Below are 26,051 nucleotides of genomic sequence, written 5' to 3' on the forward strand. Positions count from 1 at the left end.
TAAAATATATATATACGATTGTATACCATTTTTTAAAAATCAAGCCAAGAATGAGAGCAATGCAAATATCAATGTATTACATTTCAGAATAAAAACTGACATAAGACTATGATTAAAATGCTAATACACAATGATTATATCTCCAAGTAAGCTTTTGAATCAATTGCAATACATTTACAGTAAGTCTGACTCCATCCGAATCTCAAACAACAACCTCAGGCTAGCATAGCCTACTAGTTAGTCACCTACAGGTTACTACAATAGAAACAGAGACACTTGCACTTAAGGTGGGCTTCAGATTTCTTTTTGACACAAGTTTTGTGACATAAATCTGGATATTAAATATATTACAAGATATTACATTTTAGCACATGCACATATTTCAATCTGAAGTCACAGTGTTCATATGAGAAATTGTTAAAGGTCCAATGCAGTCATTTTTATAACAATATCAAGTCATTTCTAGGTAACAATGAAGTACCATACAATGATTGTTTTCAATTAAGATGGTCAAAAAGAAACAAAAATAGCTTCTTAGCTAAGAGCAATTTTTCAAGCAATACTTTTTCTTGGACTGTCTGGGAGTGGTCTGAGCAGGGAGAGGAAAACTGAAAACTGGCTGTTATTGGCAGAGTAGTTTGGAACTCTCTTTCTTATTGGTCTATTAACTCGACTGGCAATGTCAACAAAACAGGCTGAAATTCTAGGTGGTCTTTTCAAACAGCTTTTACACTAAAAAGGCATTATAAGCATTTTCACAATTTCACAGTATTATTACAACCTCGTTGTGTGGAAATGTATATAAAACACAGGAAAATCTAGTTTTTGACTGCACTGGGCCTTTAAATTATGTATTACTTATTGTAACCACAATGACATGATGATTTTAGTTGGCATATGCCTATCTGATTCCTCCATGTGTCATGTAGAAATGTTGTCAGTTAAGGTTTAACAGGTAAATTAACAAACATATTGATTAGAATGATGTATTACATTCAACTCATATGACTGCAGCGAGTTCGACATGATGCACTAAAAGAATACTTAATCATAGCAAATTGTGTACACATATGCCCGAGAGATGTCCATGAAAATAAAAGATGCTTCCTTAGAAAGCAGGTGCGATCATCAGACAAACATGCTCAAGTCTCAACCACAATGGACATATAACAAATCACTGAATCACACCATTTCAATGTCTGCTCAACTTTAGCCATTGGTGAAAGAAATCAGCAAAACACAGCTAAAGTTCGTGGTTGATAAGGCAACAGTGGGAGAGAGAAGTGGAGAGACCGACTCTCCCGTGGATGGAAGTGTAGATGGCGGAGAGCCAGTAGCATTGAGTGTGTAAACATAAGAGTGTACACGACTTAACAACAGGACAGCATCTGAAGCAGTAGTCGGTACTGTCTCTGATAGACCTTACAGGAGAGAAAGAGCTAAGGCACAGCAGCACCAGTGTCACTGCATCCGTGCTCATTTGGCCGCAGTTGTGCAGTTATGAGGTATCGTTGAGGAGAGGCCATGTCAAGGGAATAGACATGGGACCTCAGAGGGTCTGAGTCCACGTTCCCAGCTCTAGCAGTTGGACTCCTTCTCGTTGACGGGGAAGTAGCCTTCCTTGGTGGGAGGGTGTCTCTGACGGAGGCTGTCCCCATCGCCAGGAAAGATGGCCAGCAGCTTCTCCTGCTCCTTCTTGGTTTTAGGTAAGTCAGTGGATGCCGTGGTCAGGATTGTAAAGCGCTACAGAACAACAGAGGAAATAGACAACAACTATTGTAGATGCTTTATTGTCACATACACCGGATAGGTGCAGGACATGATTGGTTTGTTATATTGGTTTGTATTGATTTCTAAGTTACAGTAGCTTAAGCCATGACATGCGACAATACCAAACAGAGGGTGAAACAGTGGGTGGTGTGTGTGACTAACCTCTTTCAGGGTGCCTTCCACAGAACACATTTTGATGACCACCCAGAGGGGAACACAGAGCATGGAGGACAGGGCCAGGAGCCAGCCCAGGCAGTAGCCCCACCAAGGGTACACATACTCATTGTTGTACTTCAGAGGGGTGTACTTGATCAGAGAGAAGGCAAAGGTACCCTGCGGAGGTAAATTAATGCAATCAGTTGTGTCTCCGTGACAGTCACTGGTTGCTACGTCCTAGGTTGAGTCGAAAACATTTTTTTGTGTTGATTTAAAAACAACAATACTGACTTGCTTTCATTTGGGTCTTATCCTCCTTTTGAACCTTTCCCACTTTCTACAAAATCTCTGTGAATTTGATTAGCCTAGCTGTGCAATGTCAGATGCGTTTTCAATAGTAACCACCAGTGGGCACCCCTCAGTCAAGAGACATAACAAGGTTGAGTTCAGAAGAAAAATACTCACTAAGCAGGTAGCAGGAGTGAAGAACATCCAGCAGTATTTGATAATAGGTCCGGGACGGTAGCCAATCATGTCCTCAATGTTGTCATAGAAACGGTCAGCACCTACAGGAACAGCGAGGAAAGAGAAGAAGAATGAGACAGGAGTCAGCAGCGGATACTCATTAAAGTTTCAAGTTTTATTTGTCTTAGTATACACTGAGTATACCAAACTTTACACCTTACTAATATTGAGTTGCACCCCCCTGCACTTTTGCCCTCAGAACAGCCTCAATTCGTCAGGGCATGGACTCTACAAGGTGTTGAAAGCGTTCCACAGGGATGCTGGTCCATGTTAACTTAGTTGTGTCAATTTGGCTGGATGTTCTTTGGGTGGTGGACCATTCTTGATGCACACAGGAAACTGCTGAGCATGAAAAACCCAGCAGCGTTCCAGTTCTTGACACAAACCGATACTACCATACCCCGTTCAAAGGCACTCATTAAATATTTTGTCTGCGCCCATTCACCCTTTGAATGGCCCACAAACACAATCCATGTCTCAATTGTCTCAAGGTTTAAAAATCCTTCTTTAATCTACACTGACTGAAGTGGATTTAACAAGTGCCTTAAATAAGGGTTCATAGCTTTCACCTGGATTCACCTTGTCAGTCTGTCATGGAAAGAGCAGGCGTTCCTAATGTTCTGTATACTCAGTGTACACATCCAACGAAATGCTTACTTGCAGATTCCTTCGACATCACAATAAGAAATTACTCAAATACTTCTAGTAAGTTAAACCACAAGTAAATGAAAAGTCATTATTACTTATGATGCTTATGTGGTATTGACTCAAAACTAAATGAGATGTCACATCAACTCAATTTAAAGTTATGATAACGAATGTACTTTTTTTTACCAGCATGCTCTACTGCAGGTAATTAAAACATATATATTTTTTATATCTGTGTTTTTGCATGTGCGTTGACTGATTAATCTTATGCTACACAAAGATAGATTAAAAAAATTCTAAAATAATCCAATCATTTAGCTAGATTTTCTTGTACCTTTCACTGAAATGGTTGTTCCAGTTTAGTCTTAGGTAGTCTCCTTCCACTGTTCCTAACACTGGCAGTCATTATGAATGCAGATTGCCGGTGACAAAAAATAAAAACTGTTGGATATCCTAACTCTGTCTGGATTCCAATAGGAATTATACATCATTTTGCAAGTCAGCATAATGTGGGTTGCAATCCAGAAATTACAGTTGGAAGATTCCTTCAACCAGGATTTTTATTTGAAGATCTGGGAATTTTGGGAAAGTTACTGAAATTTTGCAACCCCACTTGCAAGCCTGATGTGGCCTGTATAAACCATGAGTTTCAGGCCACTGTATTGGGGTAAAGCTAGACCTCAATTTATGGCCTTATGAGACACTGTATGTAATGTACACTGAGTATACCAAACATTAGGAACACCTTCCTAGTATTGAGTTGCAAAGAGCAGGTTTTCTTAATATTTAGTATGTTTGGGTGTATTGTGATAAAGAGTTGAATTATAATGATAATCTTTGCCTAGGAACTTACTTGGTGGAGGCCACCGGTCTGAAAATAAACAAATTCAGCAACCATATCTCTGTCACTAACAAATGCAGTTATGGGTGATAACTGTACAATTCACTCGAAAAGGCAAGGCACCCTGGGAAATTATATTGGTGGCATGGCTTAGGTGGGGTGCTGCTCAACATTTTCAAACTGACAACCCAAATCTGGACCGCCTACAGGGTCACAGTGACTATCGGTTTGAGTAACGGCTACAAAATCACTTTAAGTAACTGTACTGAGATATACATGTATGCAGTGCAACAGGTTTCCTCCAAAGTTTTGAGTAATGAGAGCACATTAAGGTTTAAAGTGTGTGAGCTAAGGTGCAGAGAATCAAAGCAGGTGGTCAGTTCCGTTCAAGTGTTCAGAAGTCTGATGGACAGCAGATAGAAACTGTCTCTGAGCCTGTTGGTATCAGACCTCATGCTCCAATATCGTCTGCCTGACGATAAGGGAGTGAACAGCTCGCGGTTGGGGTGTGTAGGGTCCTTGATGATGCTGCGGGCCTTCCTCAGGCACCGTTTCGGTACACAATACAAATTTGTAACAGCTAACTGTTCGCTAAAAGTTGTATCAATCTCATCAAAAATATATATAATTCAAAATGGTCTAATAATATCATATTCAGCCAGTTGTTCCTCTCCCAGATGCCCTTTCACTTCTATTAATAGCAGACTACTGCTGGATGGCAGAGGATGGCTCAATGAAAATACCCCATTTGTCATGCTAATGTGCCCCTCAATGCATTCCCACATAACTTGGCTAAACACTCACCATAAATCCAAGCAATGCAAACAGTCTCAAAGACAGCCACAAAGAGCAGGCACGTCCCACTGGCAGCATAATAGTCAAAGAGTTGGAAGACGTACATGCCTCCCTGGAGAGAGAAATGTGTTGCGTTACGGCAGGGCAGCTAGGAACACTTTTTCTATTTCATCGTCCCCATGCCACCTCCAAGACCACATGTAGAACAACAAAATCATGCCTCGATTTCATCGACAGTGTCGTTGCATTTTGGTACACCAGAAGTACATTCATTTCCAATGGAACGCTGCGTTTGCCTTGCAGCCTTGCATTGCAGAGGCAGTTGCGGTGTGATTTATCAAACGTACGTGTCAAACTGTGTGCGTAGACGGCTTGACAGAAATGGTAGCAGAAGGTGAGTGTTGAACTTTTGCTGCACACATATCCAGATGATTGCTGCGTACCATTTTGCGCAACAACACTGTTGGTGTGATTGAGGCATTAGAGAGGCTAAACATCATGCACAGAATAAAGGTTCCCGATTTCAGTAACCTGCAGTATTTGGCTCTTTTTCTTAGCAACTTTCAATTCACGTGACAATGTGACATTCTCCATCTGTAGCTCAGTTGGTAGTGCATGGCACTTGGAATGCCAAGGCAGTGGGTTCGATTCCCATCGTCCACCCATACGTAAAATGTATGCACAAATGACAGTCGCTTTGGATAAAATATTCTGATAAATGGCGTATGTTACAAGAAATAAAGCCCTAAATGAAAACCTTTGGGATTTCATTCTTGCTGCATATTCCAACTCCTCCTGAGACACCCGTGGAGAGTTGAGGTCAGAGCCAGGGTCAGCCAGCCATTTTACAAGTGTCCATGAACCAATCGGGGTCCTGGGTGGCATTTTAGGCTGTGGCATACCTCTGTCAGCATGATGAGACCCATGAGGAAGGAGACAATGGCCACCGCCAAGATGAAGAGCTCTCTGCGGTTCTTACGACGAAAGGTTTTAGGGTACATGTCCACCATGGCCGTCACCAGACTCTCCACACACACAAACTACAGCAGTGGAGAGAACAGAGGGGATGCTGTGCCACTGATTTAAAAAACACCACTGTGGACATTGTTAGAGCAGTGTTTACAAGCATATTGTGTGTGTGTGTCAGAAAGAGAGTTAGTGAGTAGGAGAGAGAGAGAGAGAGAGAGAGAGTGAGAGAGAGTAAGAGAGAGTGAGTGAGCGAGAGAAAGAGAAAATGAGAGTGAGCAAGAGAGAGAGAGAGGAGACAGAGTGCTACTCTAGCCTCACCTGGCTGTCCAGACCCAAAAAGACAATCATGATGAAGAAGAAACAGGCCCAGAGAGGAGAGAAGGGCATCATAGACACTGCACGGGGGTAGGCTATGAAGGCCAGACCAGGACCTGGTACAGAAAGGGTTAATACAGGTTTTACAACAGGTCATTACAGAATTGTCATCAAGTGAGCAGGACTTTGGATCCACATTGCAACAATGACCTCCACCCGATTGTATTGTGAAACTACTAGGTTATCTTTGAATTTTCTGAACATTGAAAGTTAATTTTAAAGATTAACATGTCATTATCATGGAAAAGCCATTAAAGCACAGTTGAACAAAGTGTTTTTCTCTTGAACAGTGTGGGACATGTACTGTACAGTCAATAGCTCCTTAAGTGGTGTGCAGCGTTTCTACTAATTCACATTCCAAAATATATTGCTGAAATGTACGTAAGTACTTAACATAAAATACATGTTGAATTATGAAAAATTATGACCAGTTCCCCAATGATGAACTGTCAAGAAAGGTCTGTTTGTGTCTTTTAAAAATGACTACCAACCAGATTCTGCCACCTCTGAGATGGGCACGTTCTGCTCGTAAGACATGAAGCCCAGGATGGAGAAGATGGCAAAGCCTGCCACAAAGCTGGTCCCACTGTTCAGGAAGCATAGCGCCAAGCAATCTCTGTAACCCCAGAGAGGCAGTCATCAGCCAGGCATAGATACCAGCCATAACAGATGTACTGTATGTATGTCACAGTAAAAATGAACAACTTCAAAGATAAATCAATACCATATTGTGAAACAGATACTGTACTGTACAAAATACAGATAAAGATACAGAACAAATATTTCTGACCACCTGTTATTAGCGTACTAGGTTATTATTAGGGTGTAAAACAGAACAAATCACTTATCAGTCTTAGATGGTTATACCATGGATCCTTTAGCTATTTGATTTAGAATTTTAGGTCCCCTGTAGGTATGCCCCCAAAATATAAAAAAAAATATTTGATACCATTTTTAATTTATTTGAAATGCATTGAATAGCACATGTGTAAATGGCAAAATGTACAGTCAAAAATAAATCACAAGGAATAAGGTTTTGAAGTGGGGGCGGGTCGCAAAAAATGACTTACATACACTACTGGTCAAAGGTTTTAGAACACCTACTCTATCAAGGGTTTTTCTTTATTTGTACTATTTCAGGAACTCCTTCAAGACTGTTGGAAAAGCATTCCAGGTGAAGCTGGTTGAGAGAATGCCAAGAGTGGTAAAGCTGTCAACAAATCAAATCAAATTTATTTGTCACATACACATGGTTAGCAGATGTTAATGCGAGTGTAGCGAAATGCTTGTGCTTCTAGTTCCGACAATGCAGTAATAACCAACGAGTAATCTAGTTCCGACAATGCAGTAATAACCAACGAGTAATCTAACCTAACAATTCCAAAACTACCTTAGTGGCTAGTGATACATGTATTACATAAAGATGCAGTAGATGATATAGAGTACAGTATATATATATATATACATATGAGATGAGTAATGTAGGGTATGTAAACATTATATTAAGTAGCATTGTTTAAAGTGGCTAGTGATATATTTTTACATCAATTTCCATCAATTCCCATTATCAAGGCAAAGCGTGGCTATTTAAAGAAGAATCTCAAATATAAAGTATATATTGATTTGTTTAACACTTTTTTAGTTACTACATGATTCCAAATGTGTTATTTCATAGTGTTGATGTCTTCACTGCTATTCTACAATGTAGAAAATAGTACAAATAAAGAAAAACCCTTGAATGAGTAGGTGTTCTAAAACTTCTGACCTGAGGTGTACTTCCATAATTTTTTAAAACCGGTACCAAGTTACCTTCAGGCGAGTCACATGACACTTGTGGGGGTAGTAGAACAACAAGAACAACAAAACCAGTTTGTTTTCCTGAGAGTCTAGTGGGGTCATGTTTGTTTGTAGCCCAAACGGTTTGGATGCTACAGACAGAAGTTGGCACATAGTGTACTGTACCAACTTCAGATGAGTCCCGTGGGGCTTGTGGGGGTCATAGAGCAAAATGAAGAACACCATCGTGTCCGTTTGGACGCTACAGACGTTTTCGTGAGAAGACCAATTTTCGGGATGTCTCCTGGTCTGACAAACAGCATTGTAGCTCTGTCACGTTCCACCAAAGATTCGGAAGGCCGACATAGGCAGATTGAGACACAGCTGATATCGCTAGCTTAAATAAACAGATTTTTATGGGGATTTTTCAATTACATTAATTAGATTTGTGCATGGGTGCGTCAATCAACTCTAGGGGCTTTAAGACAGAGATGCATCTGCTTATTGTTGGGTGTCAGTCATTTTTGACTAGGGTAAGTTGGAAGTGTAGGTGTAAGCATGTGTTCTGAGGTGAGCCCTGACCTGTAGCAGTTGTTATTGTACTTGTTGTAGCTTCCCAGAGCCGTCAGACACCCCAGACAGATGGCATAGGAGAAGAAGATCTGAGTCCCTGCATCCATCCATACCTAGAAAGAGAGAAATCATACCAATGCATTTTCATTTGATGGCAGAAACCATGGCATTGCTCCTGGCTAATACCTTTAGTTCTCTGAAGCATGTCACTTTTGTCAAAGACAGCTATAAACCCCTTCCGGTGAGACATTTGGTATGACCTACACCTTCCTCATTCTATGGTAAAAACCTGTCACCCCATTTCTCATCACTTATGTGACCACCCACCATGGCCACCCCCCAGTATGCTGGCTCTCCATCGCTATGGCTCCCCAGCGCCAAGTGTGGTACTTTTCCACCACAGACTCTGTGAACAACCAGCATAACACAGTTCTAATTTGAATTAGGGTGCCCTTTGTTCTCCCTATTCACCAAAGTCGTGCTGAAGCACTGAGGGCACGTTTCAGTCAGCTGCCTAGCAGCCAGGAATACTTCCGTATGTGTCCCAAATGGCACCCTATTGCCCATGTAATGCACTACTTTTGACCAGGGCCTGTAGGTAGTGCACTTTATAGAGTGTGGGTTGCTAAGGCAGATGTTCCCATCATACAGACAGCTTGTCTCTTCCTTCAACACAGGGTTATATTCATCCATAGAAGACCCCTGTGGATTGAAGAGGTCACTAATTTGGTTAATGGGGGCCAAAATGGAGAAGTGGTTGTGAAATGTCTCTATCTCTCTCTCTCTCTCTCTCTCTCTCTCTCTCTAGGTAAGTCAATTAAGAACAAATTCTTATTTACAATAACGTTAGGGAGTGAGTGCCAGACATATATAACACACAAATAGGTTAAACAACATCATCCAAACAAACAGTCGAAAATACAAAAAAATCACAGTCAGTAAAACTCACTCTCTCTCGTAACCAGACGAGAACTAGCCTAGGAGCTGTGTTTGCTGACCACATTCCTCATGCCGGTGTTCATGAGACATTTATCACCTGTCCATTCGTCAAATATTCCTATGGACTGCCAACTTTACAGATTCAGTCAGTCTCTGGCACAGCATTAGTTTGAGAGACAACGTCCCCCTGGTTTTTCCAATGTCATGTTCTTCTCATGATCAGACGTGTTTTCATTTGTTTAATGATCGATCTTGATAATCTTGATAACAATCTTGGTGATATTGAGTTAGATCCCTGAAAATGCTAAGCACAGCATAACAGTCACTTCAACAGCTCAACGAATGAAATGAATAATTAAGTGTCCAAGTTCTACTGTATGTGGCCACACATATTGTCATCATAAACTAGGGACAAGAGGTGTGACGGTGAGAGTATTTTTTTTTTTTATTGCTGACAGGCAGAGGTCAGAGGAACACTGGGTAAGTCAGTCTATAGGGTTATTGTGTCAAGCTGTTGGGTATTCCACTTCCCACAGGGATGGTATGGGTGTGTTTGTATGTATAATGTGTGTGTGTGGTTGGGGGGTGGGAGGGGGGTGGTTCTTCTATCCTTGTGGGGACCTAAAATCCACTTGTGTGTCTGTGTCTGTGTGTGTGTGAAAGGGCTGTGGGCGTTTTCCACTTCCCACAGATGTGATGGTATGGGTGTGTTTGTACATATAATGTGTGTGTGTGTGTGTGTGTGTGTGTGTGTGTGTGTGTGTGTGTGTGTGTGTGTGTGTGTGTGTGTGTGTGTGTGTGTGTGTGTGTGTGTACAGTACATGTACCTGTGGATCTGACAGGCGGCCCAGGTCTGGGTAGAGGTAGAACTTGATTCCTATGAAGGCTCCAGGCAGGGTGACCCCTCTGATGAGCAGGATAGACAGCATGATGTAGGGGAAGGTAGCTGTGAAATATACCACCTGAGGGGGATGGAATGGGAAAGGGGGATCAGGGGCATCCTAGTCAGTTGTCCAACTGAATGTATTCAACTGAAATGTGTCTTCCGCATTTATCCCAACCCCTCTGACTCAGAGAGGTGCAGGGGGCTGCCTTAATCGACATCCACGTTGTCATCACCTGGGGAACAGTGGGTTAACTGCCTTGCTCAGGGGCAGAATGACGGATGTGTGCCTTGTCAGCTCGGGGATTAGATCCAGCAACCTTCCGGTTACATGCTGCTACAGTATGTACATTGCAGGACAATACAGCACCAAGGGTCACATATGGGTTAACCAAGGGTCTACTAATAACAAAAAGCAAAAAAGTCATTGAATGGTCTCTAGAGTCATCTCAGCTATCACATTATCTGCCAGACTTCAAAAGGACCACATATCTAGAGTACTTGGCTGTCCAAAGGTGTGAAGCAACATTGCGAAAATGCATAGAAATGTCCTGAAAAAGTGACCTGAATGACCAGGAGCAACTCTTAGTCATATTCAGTGCCATAGACTCTGACATGGACTGTTTCAAATCTAAGAGACTATCCTGTAAGAAAACCTTTCTATACAACTGCGCTGTTAAGTGGAACAAATGTATCTAAGTCTGCATCTATCTAATGTATTGCACCATGCACTATAAGGGACCACAATCAAGGGATCAATCAATGAAGTGCTCAGAGGTTCTTCCTGGTCAAAAACTGCATTAGGGAGGCTCACAGAGAGAGGATGTAGAATAGAGCCCTTTACCTTTCCAGTGGACTTGACTCCCTTCCAGATACAGAAGTAGACTAGTACCCAGGCTATGGCCAGACACAGAACCAGGTCCCAGTTGAGAGATCCTATATGATCTATGCCAGAGGAGATACGCAGAACCCTCCGTCTACACACACATGCACGCACGCCGGTGCACACACACACCAGCACACACACACACACAAATATGAGATGACTGTCAGTGTGATCATTATTTAGACATGAATATCTAACATGAACACTAAGCTCAAATATTACAGCAATAGTAATGTTGAAGCTTGTTAATTATTTACCTTAGGGGAGCATGTCATGTATATTATTTCTCAGGACGTCACACAGCCCTCCAATTCAGCCTCAAGCCAGCCTGTTTTCGTATTCAGCAGTGCTACACCAGTTGGCAAGACAACGGCCATTTGGCTGAGGAATAAACAGTAGGCCAACCGAGCTCCTTAAGGAGATGGAGAAACAATAGACTCTAAGCAGCACTTAGTACTTACTCCCAGAACTCAATGACAGGAGACGTGGCGTTCAGACGTGGCTGATTGAAAGAACCATTCCTCCTCTGGAACTCCATGCAGGAATCTTGAGAACAGAGATGCATAACAAGTTCACACACACGTTTACTGAGGACACCGGCTATGGTTTTTCTAGGTAACCCAACTCTATTGTAGTGTTACGTAAGGCTACGTGAGACATCAAATAGTCAGGGATGTTTCTGTGTATGGTGGCATTTTGGTGTTTTTCTTATTCAATCTTGTTTCCCGAGGGCAGCTCTGTCTCGAGGGCAGAAACAATGTGAATGTTTAGGCAAATATGATCACTTAAGTTGAAGTAATCCGAATTGGTTAGGGTTGGTTTAGGGGTTGAGTAACATTCTAACCAGCAACTTTGCCCGTGAGCTTTCATCATACCAATCACATTAGTTCTGCCTTTAGGCAGAGCTTCATCGAGATTGAATAAGGAAAAGTCCACTGGTGGATCTCTGACCTGTGTTCCATGTGTTGTTGCAGGAGGCCCAGGGCAGGTCCCAGGTGAAGGAGTAGGACAGGTAGAAGATGGCCCAGGCCAGGACAATGATGTAATAGAAGTTCAACAGAGCCACAATGACTTGTGTGGCGTAGCCCACTCCTGCAGCAAGGACAAAGGGAAGCATTGTGTCATGGCTCCACCTGTCACCAGAGGGCGGCAGAGACCGTTCCTAGAGACATTAACAACACTCAGGTGTGTTCAATTTAATCATTATGATTTCCCTGAAGAGGTGTTTTCTGTTGTCCTTTGCAGAACTGTGAATTGTTTCCTGAGAGTGAGTTTGTTTCCTGAGTGAGTTTGAGACTTAGTGGTTGTTGATTTCCCCCAAGTGTACTGTGATCCTGCGGCTACAGTTTCTCAGTGAAGTATTATGTTTATCCTTAACCACTGATTCCTCATCTGGTCTCTTCTCTGCACCTGGGTCCAACTTTTTTATATTTAATTAGGCAAGTCAAGTTATCTATGGGGGCGCTATTTCATTATTGGATTAAAAAAACGTGCCCGTTTTAAGCGCAATATTTTGTCACGAAAAGATGCTCGACTATGCATATAATTGACAGCTTTGGAAAGAAAACACTCTGACGTTTCCAAAACTGCAAAGATATTATCTGTGAGTGCCACAGAACTCATGCTACAGGCGAAACCAAGATGAAACTTCAAACAGGAAATGAGCAGAATTTTTGAGGCTCTGTTTTCCATTGTCTCCTTATATGGCTGTGAATGCGCCAGGAATGAGCCTGCCCTTTCTGTCGTTTCTCCAAGGTGTCTGCAGCATTGTGACGTATTTGTAGGCATATCATTGGAAGATTGGCCATAAGAGACTACATTTACCAGGGGTCCGCCCGGTGTCCTTTGTCTAAATTGGTGCGTAATCTTCAACTGGGTGGCATTTTCCCATGGGATTCAGAGGAGAACGCACACTTCCACGAACGATATATCATCGAAGAGATATGTGAAAACACCTTGAGGATTGATTCTAAACAACGTTTACCATGTTTCAGTCGATATTATGGAGTTAATTTGGAAAAAAGTTTGGCGTTTTGATGACTGAATTTTCATTTTTTTTTTGGTAGCCAAACGTGACGCACCAAACGGAGCGATTTCTCCTAAACAAATAATCTTTCAGGAAAAACTGAGCATTTGCTATCTAACTGAGAGTCTCCTCATTGAAAACATCCGAAGTTCTTCAAAGGTAAATTATTTATTTGAATGCTTTTCTGGTTTTTGTGAAAATGTTGCCTGCTGATGCTAACGCTAAATGCTACACTAGCTACGCTAGCTGCGCTAGCTGTTACACAAATGCTTGTTTTGCTATGGTTGAGAAGCATATTTTGAAAATCTGAGATGACAGTGTTGTTAACAAAAGGCTAAGCTTGAGAGCTAGCATATTCATTTCATTTCATTTGCGATTTTCATGAATAGTTAACGTTGCGTTATGGTAATGAGCTTGAGGCTGTATTCACGATCCCGGATCCGGGATGGCTAGTATCAAGAGGTTAAGAACAAGTTCTTATTTACAATGACAGCCTACCCCGGCCAAACGATGCTGGGCCAATTGTGTGCCGCCCTATGGGACTCCCAGTCACAGCTGGATGTAATACAGCCTGGATTTGAATCAGGGATGACTCTTGCACTGAGATGCATTGCCTTAGACTGCTGTGCCCCTCGGGAACCTTACCACATCACACATTGTGGTTAGCTATGATAATGTTGAATACAATGACACATGAAAACCATGACTCTATTCGCATTGCTTTTTCATCTCCGACTCCACCATTTCTCACCCGGTAGCCTATCTGGTTCATGTGTGAAGGTCTACAGTCATATTGTCCTTATTGGGGGCCAATTGAATGACTGAAGTGTTGGATACTTGGAAGTCTGGAAGTCTGCCAGTGTTGGTGCATGCTAACATAACATCAACCTCCTGCTACTATTCTACAGTACATACTGGCAGACACGCATGCAGAAAACACATACACTTACTGTAGATCATTCTCAGAATTTCTTCTCTTAATCTATTCAGTAAGCAGACATGCCCGGGTGTAGTTACCTTGAAAGGCATTCCTATACAGTGCATACTAAACAAAATGGAGTTCTAAACAGTTGATGTGACAGGAGGATCACCTTCAAACAGTGGAGTGATCTTCCTCCAGCAGGTAATGCCTCCCTCACTGGTGAACTGTCCCAGGGCTGTCTCCAGGAAGAACACTGGTATCCCACAGGTGAACAGGAAGATGAGGTAGGGGATGAAGAAAGCACCTGTTTGATAGAGGGGGGAAGGAGAGGAGTTAACAAGGTGTTGTCGCATGTGTTAGAACTCCACTGTGATTTGAGGTCAGATGACATAACCAATCAACAAGGATGCAGCATTTCAAGGCTGGACACTAAAATTGGAGTGTATCAAAGGATAAATGCTACCTTGATTTGCACAATTTTTTAAAGTCAGCATCCGACCAATCCATTGCTGGGTGGGATATCCAAATAATGTTTATTCACCAAATAATGTTAAAATGTTTATCACATTTTTCAGAAAATGTCAAGTTTGCAGTTATCAGCCCGCTAACCAAGCTAGCTAGCTAATGATGAAATTTTACAAATATATTAGAAATGGGAGCTAGACACATAGGCCTACTCACTGGCAAAAACTGGTTGAATCAACATTGTTTCCACGTCAATTCAACCCCAAAATTCTATGTGATGACGTTGAATGACGTTGAATCAACGTGAAAAACTGTCATCAATGTAAGGGAATGTCATTTTTTTTCACCCAACTTCTTACCTAAATCCAACGACAAGGTGACATTTTTGTTTGATTTCGAGGTGAATTACCGTTAGTTGACATGTCAACCATACGTAAATCAAATCTAGATGTTGAACTGACATCTGTGCAGAGTGGGTATGCATCAATACTTTTTGTTCTGATGGAATGATAGGTCTAGAGACATACAAACTATCAAGTATTATACAAACTATTAAGAAACTCAGAACTACTTTGTGCACTTGAACAGTTTCTCCAGAGAAGGAACAAAGACAACCTTAGTCAACAGCAGCGAACTTTGACCTGAGCAAGCCCAGGTTGACCAGCTTGACATCAGCCCACCCAACAATACAGTAGGACAGCCAGTATGTATTTATCCCTAATTCCACCACATATTGGCATATAACATTAATTTTTTTACTTAAAAGAGCAATTCCAAAGTATTTAGCCTGTTGAAAAACGTGTTTTAATTAGTGTCTCCATAATGTCGTTGGATATAACAAATTCAATGAAATTAGTGTTAATGTTTTGACTTCGCTCATCTTGCCAATACAAACGGGAGTGTGTTGTTTGCTACTATTGGACTTCATGTTTAATATGTTTTGAGTGTAGTCTTGGCAGGCAGCACAGAAACATAAATACATATCAATCTAAAAACAGCAATTGTTATAAACAATCTATTAGGAGGATTTATTGCTTAACAACTATTTACAGTGCCTTGCGATAATAATAAAGTAATAAGAAAATAATTTTGCACGCCCAATTTTTCAGTTTTTGATTTGTTAAAAAAGTTTGAAATATCCAATAAATGTCGTTCCACTTCATGATTGTGTCCCACTTGTTGTTGATTATTCACAAATAAAATACATAATAAATAATAATAATAATAATAATAATACATAATAAATAATAATAAATAATATGAACAAAATGACATGTCACTGAGCACTGTGATGTTAACACACACCTCCTCCGTTCTTGTAGCACAGGTAAGGGAAGCGCCACACATTGCCCAGTCCTATGATCTCCCCGGCAACAGAAAGGACAAACTCCACCTTGTTTCCCCACTGGCCCCTCTCCTTCATCTTCTCATCGCTCTGTGGCACAATGTCCAGGGGCCGACTGTGGTCATTGGAGGGGTCCATCTTAGGCAGGCTCTCCATGTCGCCTGAGGAAGCAGCACGTTAAAATGAGTGAGGAGAGGATAGACACCGGGAGAGTAACACTATTGTACCTCATTATATAGGCTAACCCCACAGCCTAAAGTATTGTATTGACTGTGTAGTTATTGTGAGCAGGGGAGGGGTTTCTGTGTATCTTTATCACACCACTCCCAGATCAACAGGCTTATCATAAAGTAAACACTTCACAGTCCCTAAGCCTCCCTGGGGACCATCTGCTGGAAATGAGGAATAGGGTGAGAAAAAAGGTCTTTGAACGTGGCTCAAGAACATGGGGGTTATAGGGGGCATTGTATGGACTCAAACTATAAGTTATGAAGACTCCTAAGACAACAGCATGAAATATTAAAAACAAAGGCTGTGCATGCATCCCCTTTGAATGTTTGGAACAAAGGTCAAGCAGCAAGAGGTGTGAGGCAGGGACGAATTCCAAGACTTTCTGTAGTTCTAACGGAGGATTTACAGGAGGCACGAAAGTGTCAAACATGAAGTGGTGATAAAAGTACCCATGTGTCATACTTGAGTAAAAGTAAAGATACCTTAATAGAAAATGACTCAAATGAAAGTCACCCAATAAAATACTAATTGAGTAAAAGTATTTTTGTTTTAAATATACTTAAGTATCAAAAGTAAAAGTACAAATCATTTCGAATTCCTTATTGAGCATAGCCAGGGACACACTCCAACACTCAGACAGTCCACCAGATCAGAGGCAGTAGAGATGACCAGGGATGTTCTCTTGATAAGTGAGGGAATTCAACCATTTTTCTGTCCTGTTAAGCATTCAAAATGCTGTCAGCAAAAAATGTATGGAGTAAAAAGTATTATTATCTTCTTGTAGTGGAGTAATGTTATGTAAATATCAAAGTAAAGTATAGATACCCCCCCAAAAAACTACGTAAGTAGTACTTTAAAGTATTTTTACTTAAGTACTTTACACCAGTGCAAAACATGCATAGTCACATTGACATGTCATATATGCCACTCTGTCTCTCCCCGGCTAGAACGGGTCCACGGCTGTACGAGCTGGGAAACTCGTAGCCGGCCAATGTTCAGGGCCAGTGATGCTGAAAGAGTTTCTCTCTGTACAGGAAACAGGCAGCTCACTGACCGTGCTCACTGCTGTCATGTCTCATTAACAAGGCCTCTTGCTGCCCTCTCTCTTGCTTTCTCTCTCCCGGTTTCTCTTTCACTCTCTCTCTCTCCCTCTGTCTCTTCTTCCCTCTCTCTCACTCTTTCTCTCTCCCTCCTCGCTTTTTTCCTCTTTCTTTCTATCTCTCTCTGCCGCCCTTCTCTCTGCCTCTCTCCACTTTGGCTAGTCCAGTGGCCCCTCCTGTCACAGATCAAACTAAACAAATTCATGTTGAGTTTAGGTCCGTAACAACAGGAGAGATGGCTACCCCACTGTGCCAGAAGCCTTGAGAATGTGCTCTCAGCTCAGCCTCTCGCTGGCAGTGCAGGGTGGGGTGGATGGGATGGAGGGGAGAGAGCAAACATTTTCTGAGCCTGGCCAAATTGTGGCCAGCGGTAAAAATAGAGTCCCTTGTTTTCAGAAGGTGTTTGGTGGGAATGAAGGCTTGGCATCATAAAGGACTGGAGACCCTTATTGGCCAGGGCTTCTTTGTGCTGCTCTGAAGGAGAGCAGAGCTCCAGGCTGCCAGGAAGCCTGATCACACTTTACCTTGGTTTTCACAGGCTCAGTGTGGGCCAAGGGGGCAGTGTGAGCCACAAGCGAAATTCCTTCACACTGAGATTCAGTCCAGGGGAGCAGTCCACACTTATTTTGAACTAGGTGAGAATAAACATTTGCCACATTATTTGTAACAGGACGGGACAGAAATAGCCAATTTGCAGATAGATGTTTACAGAGAAGCTAGGGGAAGTGTGGGCTGTGAGAAATGAAGACCAAGACTGAGGAGGACTGAGCATGCCAAGCCTCAAGCCAAGCTACTGGGCCAGCGTTCACGACTCTCTTAAAGGCCTGCACTATAACAGACTCACTGACTGACTACAGCGGGTAGTGTACTGGATAACACTCTTTCTGTCCCCGTACTGATGGAAAGGAACAAAGCTGCTTTCCACCCATTAGTCATCACTTTGATGACCAAAACAGAACACAATATCGCGAAACGATGTTAGGGTTTCGTCATGGTTTATGTTTAGGAAACAGTTAGTTATTTCAATCATAGATAGACCATAGATGGAGGAAGGACTTCATATTTCAGAAAGAAACTACAACTTTAAAGTGCTATGTGACTAATAATCAAAACCCTTAAGTAGAGTGGGTCCAAATCTGCATGTGCTTCCGAAAAGGGAATGCAGCCGTGAAGTAGCACAGAGCACAGGAATGACTGCTCAGCTGCAGTGTTTTTCGTGTTTATCGTCTAAGGAATGAGCGTTACACCGAGGCCTGTACTCTGGAGCGGGATCGTGGAGGGAAGTGGAGGGAGGTTGGAGGTGGAGGGTCCATCACGGTCTGTGTCACAGCATCATCGGACTGAGCTTGTTGTCATTGCAGGCAATCTCAGCGCTGTGCGTTACAGGGAAGACATCCTACTCCTTCATGTGGTACCCTTCCTGCAGGCTCATCCTGACATGACCCTCCAGCATGACAATGTCACCAGCCATACTGCTTGTTCTGTGCGTGATTTCCTGCAAGACAGGGATGTCAGTGTTCTGCCATGGCCAGCGAAGAGCCCGGATCTCAATCCCATTCAGCACGTCTGGGACCAGATGGATCGGAGGGTGAGGGCTAGGGCCATTCCCCCCAGAAATGTCTGGGAACTTGCAGGTGCCTTGGTAGAAGAGTGGGGTAACATCTCACAGCAAAAACGGGCAAATCTGGTGCAGTCCATGAGGAGGAGATGCACTGCAGTACTTAATGCAGCTGGTGGCCACACCAGATACTGACTGTTACTTTTGATTTGAACCCCCCCCCCCCTTTGTTCAGGGACACATTATTCCATTTCCATTCCCACATGTTCAGTTTATGTCTCAGTTGTTCAATCTTGTATGTTCATACAATTATTTACACATGTTAAGATTGCTGAAAATAAACGCAGTTGACAGTGAGTGGACGTTCCTTTTTTTGCTGAGTTTATATGCCTAAATTGGTTTTAGGTGGTTTGAACAACCAGTTCATATACAAGATGTATACAAGATGTTAAGAACAGCTGCTCTTTCCATGACATAGACTGACCAGGTGAATCCAGGTAAAAGCTACAATCCCTTATTGTAGAAAAGGCTCATGGAGTTGGTGGAAGAATCTTTTAATTCATGGCCACTTGCTCAGCTGGGCCAGGGGCGCTTTAATTAGGTCAGGTGAAAATGTCAGACAGATCTCAACTCATTAAAAGGAGGAAATCGCCATCGCCCGATCTCACTGCTTTCTCTTCCTTAACTCCGTCTAATCCAGAAGTTCTGTGGGTCCATGAATCCACGTAAATCCACCAAACCTGTTACCTTTCATCTGAACCTGTCCTCTGAACTATCTGTTGCGATCGGGAAAGCAGGCCATCAGGTATTGTTTATGGTTATTACCGCGGAGCGCGGCTTTGTTCGCACGCTTCAAACCTATTGTGTAATGTAAATGGTCAATGATCACGGCCCTACAGATCATCACAAGCCAATTATGCCATCGATAAATGGTTAATATGCAATGAAATTACATGTACATATGAAGACAAACTTGAAAGGGTGAAATATGAAACGTCATTGTTTGCTGAACTGATCAATTCTGATATCAAAGTGATGGGGTTGATAGATTGAATAACCAATCACTGTTTGAATTATTTGTATTATTCTTCTCATGATTATGATAAATAGTTACAAGCCTAAATGACTCAAGGGTGATTCCTATTGACTTCTTAATGAACTGGATTCCTGAATTCCCTAATTATGTTAATAATGAGAATGATTGTTATGATTTGATCTTTGTGATTATGAATTTGATTGGATACATGTTATTCTGTTTCCTTTGTGATGCAGCACAGACAAACTACCCAGTAAATATACCACTTTATGGCTAAAGGAATTCCTGCCTCAGTCTCATCCATTCCTCTGTCACCTGACCTGTGACCACCTGTTCACCTTCACTGTCAGTCATCCTATATCGAATCTTCCATTCCTCTCAAAACATTTAGAAAAGGCTGTTGTGCAGCAACTCACTGCCTTCCTGAAGACAAACAATGTATACGAAATGCTTCAGTCTTGTTTTAGACCCCATCATAGCACTGAGACTGCACTTGTGAAGGTGGTAAATTACTTTTTAATGGCATCAGACCGAGGCTCTGCATCTGTCGTCGTGCTCCTAGACCTTAGTGCTGCTTGATACCATCGATCACCACATTCTTTTGGAGAGATTGGAAACCCAAATTGGTCTACACGGACAAGTTCTGGCCTGGTTTAGATCTTATCTGTCGGAAAGATATCAGTTTGTCTCTGTGCATGGTTTGTCCTCTGACAAATCAACTGTAAATTTCGGTGTTCCTCAAGGTTCCATTTTAGGACCACTATTGTTTTCACTATATATTTTACCTCTTGGTTAGGTCATTCGAAAACATAATGTTAACTTTCACTGCTATGTGGATGACACACAGCTGTACATTTCAATGAAACATGGTGAAGCCCCAAAATTGCCCTCGCTAGAAGCATGTGTTTCAGACATAAGGAAGTGGATGGCTGCAAACTTTCTACTTTTAAACTCGGACAAAACAGAGATGCTTGTTCTAGGTCCCAAGAAACAAAGAGATCTTCTGTTGAATCTGACAATCAATCTTAATGGTTGTACAGTCGTCTCAAATAAAACTGTGAAGGACCTCAGGGTTACTCTGGACCCTGATCTCTCTTTTGAAGAACATATTAAGACTGTTTCAAGGACAGATTTTTTCCATCTATGTAACATTGCAAAAATCTGAAACTTTCTGTCCAAAACATGATGCAGAAAAATGTTTCCATGCTTTCGTCACTTCTAGGTTAGACTACTGCAATGCTCTACTTTCCGGCTACCCGGATAAAGCACTGAATAAACTTCAGTTAGTGCTAAATACGGCTCCTAGAATCTTGACTAGAACCACATTTTTTTATCATATTACTCCAGTGCTAGCCTCCCTACACTGGCTTCCTGTCAAGGCAAGGGCTGATTTCAAGGTTTTACTGCTAACCTACAAAGCATTACATGGGCTTGCTCCTACCTATCTCTCTGATTTGGTCCTGCTGTACATACCTACACGTACGCTACAGTCACAAGACGCAGGCCTCCTAATTATCCCTAGAATTTCTAAGCAAACAGCTGGAGGCAGGGCTTTCTCCTATAGAGCTCCATTTTTATGGAATGGTCTGCCTACCCATGTGAGAGACACAAACTCGGTCTCAACCTTTAAGTCTTTACTGAAGACTCATCTCTTCAGTGGGTCACATGATTGAGTATAGTCTGGCCCAGGAGTGTGAAGGTGAACGGAAAGGCTCTGGAGCAACGAACCGCCCTTGCTGTCTCTGCCGGGCCGGTTCCCCTCTTTCCCCTGGGATTCTCTGCCTCTAACCCTATTACAGGGGCTGAGTCACTGGCTTACTAGGGCTCTTTCATACCATTCCTAGGAGGGGTGCGTCACTTGAGTGGGTTGAGTCATTGATGTGATCTTCCTGTCTGGGTTGGCGCCCCCCCTTGGGTTGTGCCGTGGCGGAGATCTTTGTGGGCTATACTCGGCCTTGTCTCAGGATGGTAAGTTGGTGGTTGAAGAAAAAAGTTTGGTGGTGTGGGGGCTGTGGTGTGGGGGCTGTGCTTTGGCAAAGTGGGTGGGGTTATATCCTTCCTGTTTGGCCCTGTCTGGGGGTGTCATCGGATGGGGCCACAGTGTCTCCTGATCCCTCCTGTCTCAGCCTCCAGTATTTATGCTGCAGTAGTTTGTGTCGGGGGGCTAGGGTCAGTTTGTTATATCTGGAGTACTTCTCCTGTCCTATCCGGTGTCCTGTGTGAATTTAAGTATGATCTCTCTAATTCTCTCTTTCTTTCTTTCTCTCTCTCGGAGGACCTGAGCCCCAGGACCATGCCTCAGGACTACCTGACATGATGACTCCTTGCTGTCCCCAGTCCACCTGGCCGTGCTGCTGCTCCAGTTTCAACTGTTCTGCCTGTGATTATTATTATTTGACCATGCTGGTCATTTATGAACATTTGAACATCTTGGCTATGTTCTGTTATAATCTCCACCCGGCACAGCCAGAAGAGGACTGGCAACCCCACATAGCCTGGTTCCTCTCTAGGTTTCTTCCTAGGTTTTGGCCTTTCTAGGGAGTTTTTCCTAGCCACCGTGCTTCTACACCTGCATTGCTTGCTGTTTGGGGTTTTAGGCTGGGTTTCTGTACAGCACTTTGAGATATCAGCTGATGTACGAAGGGCTATATAAATTAATTTGATTTGAGCCTACCTGTCTGGCTACCCACACAGATTCCATTAATCTTTCACTTATTGATGTCACTTGTTGAATCTACTTCAATAAGTGTAGATGAAGGGGAGTAGACAGGTTAAAGAAGGATTTTTAAGCCTTGAGACAACTGAGACATGGATTGTGTATGTGTGCCATTCAGAGGGTGCATGGGAAAGACAACATACTTAAGTGCCTTTGAACGGGGTATGGTAGGAGGTAGTAGGTACCAGGCGCACCAGTTAGTGTCAAGAACTGCAACGCTTCTGGGTTTTTCACGCTCAACAGTTTCCCGTGTGTGTCAAGAAAGGTCCACCACCCAAAGGACATCCAGCCAACTTGACACAACCGTGGGAAGCATTGGAGTCAACATGGGCCAGCATCCCTGTGGAACGCTTTCAACACCTTGTAGAGTCCATGGTGTGACCATTTGAGGCTGTTTTGAGGGCAAAAGGTGGGTTGGTGCAACTCAATATTAGGAGGGTATTCCTAATATTCGGTCTGCTCACTGTACTTAACAACGTCATAACATTGCCTCTGCTTGTTTATTAAGAGACCTCATAACATAATAATACTCAGTCAATCAGTTAAAGACTCTATCTATCAGATTGCCTGGCAGGTGTATTGGATTTCAATTCTGCATCCCATTACCAAACCCATTTAAAATGATAAAGTTGTATGATTTCATATTTGATCAAATTATTCAACAAATCTGTCTGGAATTATCTAACTTTTTATGTAAGACTTTCCACTGTATGATTGTGATACTGTACATCAATGTTCTCTATTCTCCAATTTCTGAGTCCAATTGTTTGTTCGCGATATGTTAAGTCAATACTAAAAGTACCAGTCAAAAGTGGACACCTACTCATTCAAGGGTTTTTCTTTATTTGGACTATTTTATTTGAAATAACACATGGAATCATGTAATAATCAAAAAAGTGTTAAACAAATCAATATATACTTTATATTTGAGATTCTTCAAAGTAGCCACCCTTTGCCTTGATGTGCAGCATCAGATGACCTGGCTTCCACAATCACCCAACCTCAACCAAATTGGGATGAGTTGGACCGCAGAGTGAAGGAAAAGCAGCTCTTTCAAGACTGTTGGAAAGCATTCCAGGTGAAGCTGGTTGATAGAATGCCAAGAGTCTGCAAAGCTGTCATCAAGGCAAAGGGTGGCTACTTTGAAGAATCTCAAATATAAAGTATATGTTGATTTGTTTAACACTTTTTGGGTTACTACATGATTCCAAATGTGTTATTTCATAGTTTTGATGTTTATTTAGTTTACCTTTATTTAACTAGGCAAGTAAGTTAAGAACAAATTCTTATTTTCAATGACAGCTTAGGAACAGTGGGTTAACTGCCTGTTCTGCAATGTAGAAAATAGTACAAATAAAGAAAAACCCTGGAATGTGTGTGTCCAAACTTTTGACTGGTACTGAAGATCTGTGTGAAAACCCACCACATTGAATGTGATCAAAATGTACTGTCAAGGCACAAGTTTCTGGATCAGTTGAGGACACAACTAAGTGAAAACCACCAGTGAAAATGTAAACTATTAAATTGATTTCCAACACAGGATCAGGTCTGCTAGAAGGACCCCGTATCATAGAGCAAAAAAATCAGAATCTTTTAAGAACCAGAAAATCAAGTACCAAATTCAAAACTATTACTAAAAATATTACTGTACTGAATCGTTTTGTATGCCCATAACCCTGTCCGTCTGACAGAACAAAACAATACTATTGTAGATCAGTCCCATTTATCATAAAATTGCAGCAGCTTAGGATGGGCAACGTACAGAGAATAACTTCCCCTGTGGCTCTGACTGCATCTATTGTGGTAACACTGTCACGATCGTCGTATTGAGGAGACCAAAGCGCAGCGTGGTGCGAATGCATACTTTAATGAATGGACAAATAAACACGACGTACACTATACAAACTAACCAGACAACCGTGACCGCTATAGAAACTCTGTGCTAACATACAACATCACATAGACAATAACCCACGAACCCAAAATGTCAACCTAAATAGGTTCCCCAATCAGAGACAATGATAAACAGCTGCCTCTGATTGGGAACCAATCCAGGCCACCATAGACCTACAATATGCCTAGACCAGACCCACACCTAGACATACAAAAACCCTAGATGAGACAAAAACACACATACCACATTCGTCACACCCTGACCTAACCAAAATATATAAAGAAAACAAAGAATACTCAGGTCAGGGCGTGACAAACACATTACATATGGATGATCTCACTGTATTCCTGTCGAGTAATTATGCAGTTACTCTAGCCACAATATTGTTGCTAAGCTACATTAACTAAGCTACAATACAGTAGCTTAATAATTATCTCGTAATTACATGATGGAGTTGGGGGATGGTCCCGCTTTAAAATAACTACTAACTTATAAATGCTTTATATAGCACACAGTCTTCATAAGCATGGCATAAACCCAAACTATCTGTAAGCTTATGTCATACTGTGTAAAGGGTGTTTAAAGGGTGATTTAACATTGCCAAATAAGACAACAACCCAATTTAAATGTAACTCTAAAGACAAAAGAGCAAGGTAAATCATGCATGCCTCCAAAAGTTATTAATTAGCCAAGGTTAACCAGGTCAGTAGGGGTTGTTAATAACCATCCCTATACAGCAACACATTGCATTTGAAATGGTTTAGATGTTTAATGCATTTGAATGTGGTCACCAAGAGAAGAGCTGTCGACCTTCTCACTTCTCAGAGTATGTCCATGTCTTGAATATCTTAAAGACTGGGACACGCTCTATGGACAATAGCTCTACTCGATAGGGCAACATCTAGACTATTCCCAACGTCAGCTACAGTTTTCAACATTGTACAATCAGAAAAATGCCAAGTAATTTGTCACCAAATGCCCTAATAAGGAAGCATCACCAAACCAGATGAGATATCTTCATAAAGACAAACCAATCATGAAGCAGAGCCAACATCTAAGATTCCCAAGTGCTCACAGAATATTCATTAAACGTAACCATTCAACAAACTTATTTTTAGAAGAGCCAAAACCATGCCAGCCTAAAATAAAGTAGGAAATATGTCACTGTAATTGTGCCTAATGCTTTCATCAGTACAGATGCATGGGAAAGTAAGCATTTTCTTCACCCAGTGGTACTCACCTTTCATAATAAAGACAGTCTGATGGTTCGAATGGTTAGCCAGATATTGGCCTGTTGGTGTCTAGGTTTTACTATATAACGTGCATGGAGGGGCGGGGGATCTCGGTAACTCCAAACTTAAGTTCAGCCTTCAATGAGCTTCTCGTTTACTTTGCTCTGCACCCTCTTCTACCCCCCTCTAGTCCCATTCAGAAACCCCCACACACTCGCTCTCTCTCACACACACACCCACAGGCTCCATGCAGCACACTAGAGGTCTGTGCCGTCTCAGTGTGGTGGGCCGATTGCATAACCTTCGACACACATTCTCACAGGGTCTCTCTTTCGGCCTATGCACTCTTAGGAATGAGGGTACAGTATCGTTCCCTGGGGTACAAAAATA

The 26,051-nt window shown here is 42.1% G+C and overlaps 1 protein-coding gene across 1 annotated transcript; it reads right to left on the bottom strand.

The window, feature by feature from the left end:
• Window positions 1-55: 55 nt before the first annotated feature.
• On the bottom strand, window positions 56-25,818 carry LOC112218179 (sodium- and chloride-dependent GABA transporter 2-like). Its single transcript, XM_024378767.2, has 15 exons — window positions 25,670-25,818; window positions 15,855-16,055; window positions 14,254-14,388; window positions 12,088-12,228; window positions 11,598-11,682; window positions 11,095-11,227; window positions 10,195-10,329; window positions 8,438-8,541; window positions 6,571-6,695; window positions 6,023-6,135; window positions 5,638-5,775; window positions 4,745-4,847; window positions 2,392-2,492; window positions 1,933-2,103; window positions 56-1,743 (listed from the first exon to the last, which is right to left on the bottom strand). Exons 1-15 carry the CDS (start codon window positions 25,674-25,676, stop codon window positions 1,579-1,581), a joined length of 1,857 nt encoding a protein of 618 aa, XP_024234535.1. The 5' UTR covers window positions 25,677-25,818; the 3' UTR covers window positions 56-1,578.
• Window positions 25,819-26,051: the final 233 nt, after the last annotated feature.

The sequence above is a fragment of the Oncorhynchus tshawytscha genome, linkage group LG19, assembly GCF_018296145.1.
Source record: "Oncorhynchus tshawytscha isolate Ot180627B linkage group LG19, Otsh_v2.0, whole genome shotgun sequence".
In the NCBI taxonomy this organism is placed as follows: domain Eukaryota; kingdom Metazoa; phylum Chordata; class Actinopteri; order Salmoniformes; family Salmonidae; genus Oncorhynchus; species Oncorhynchus tshawytscha.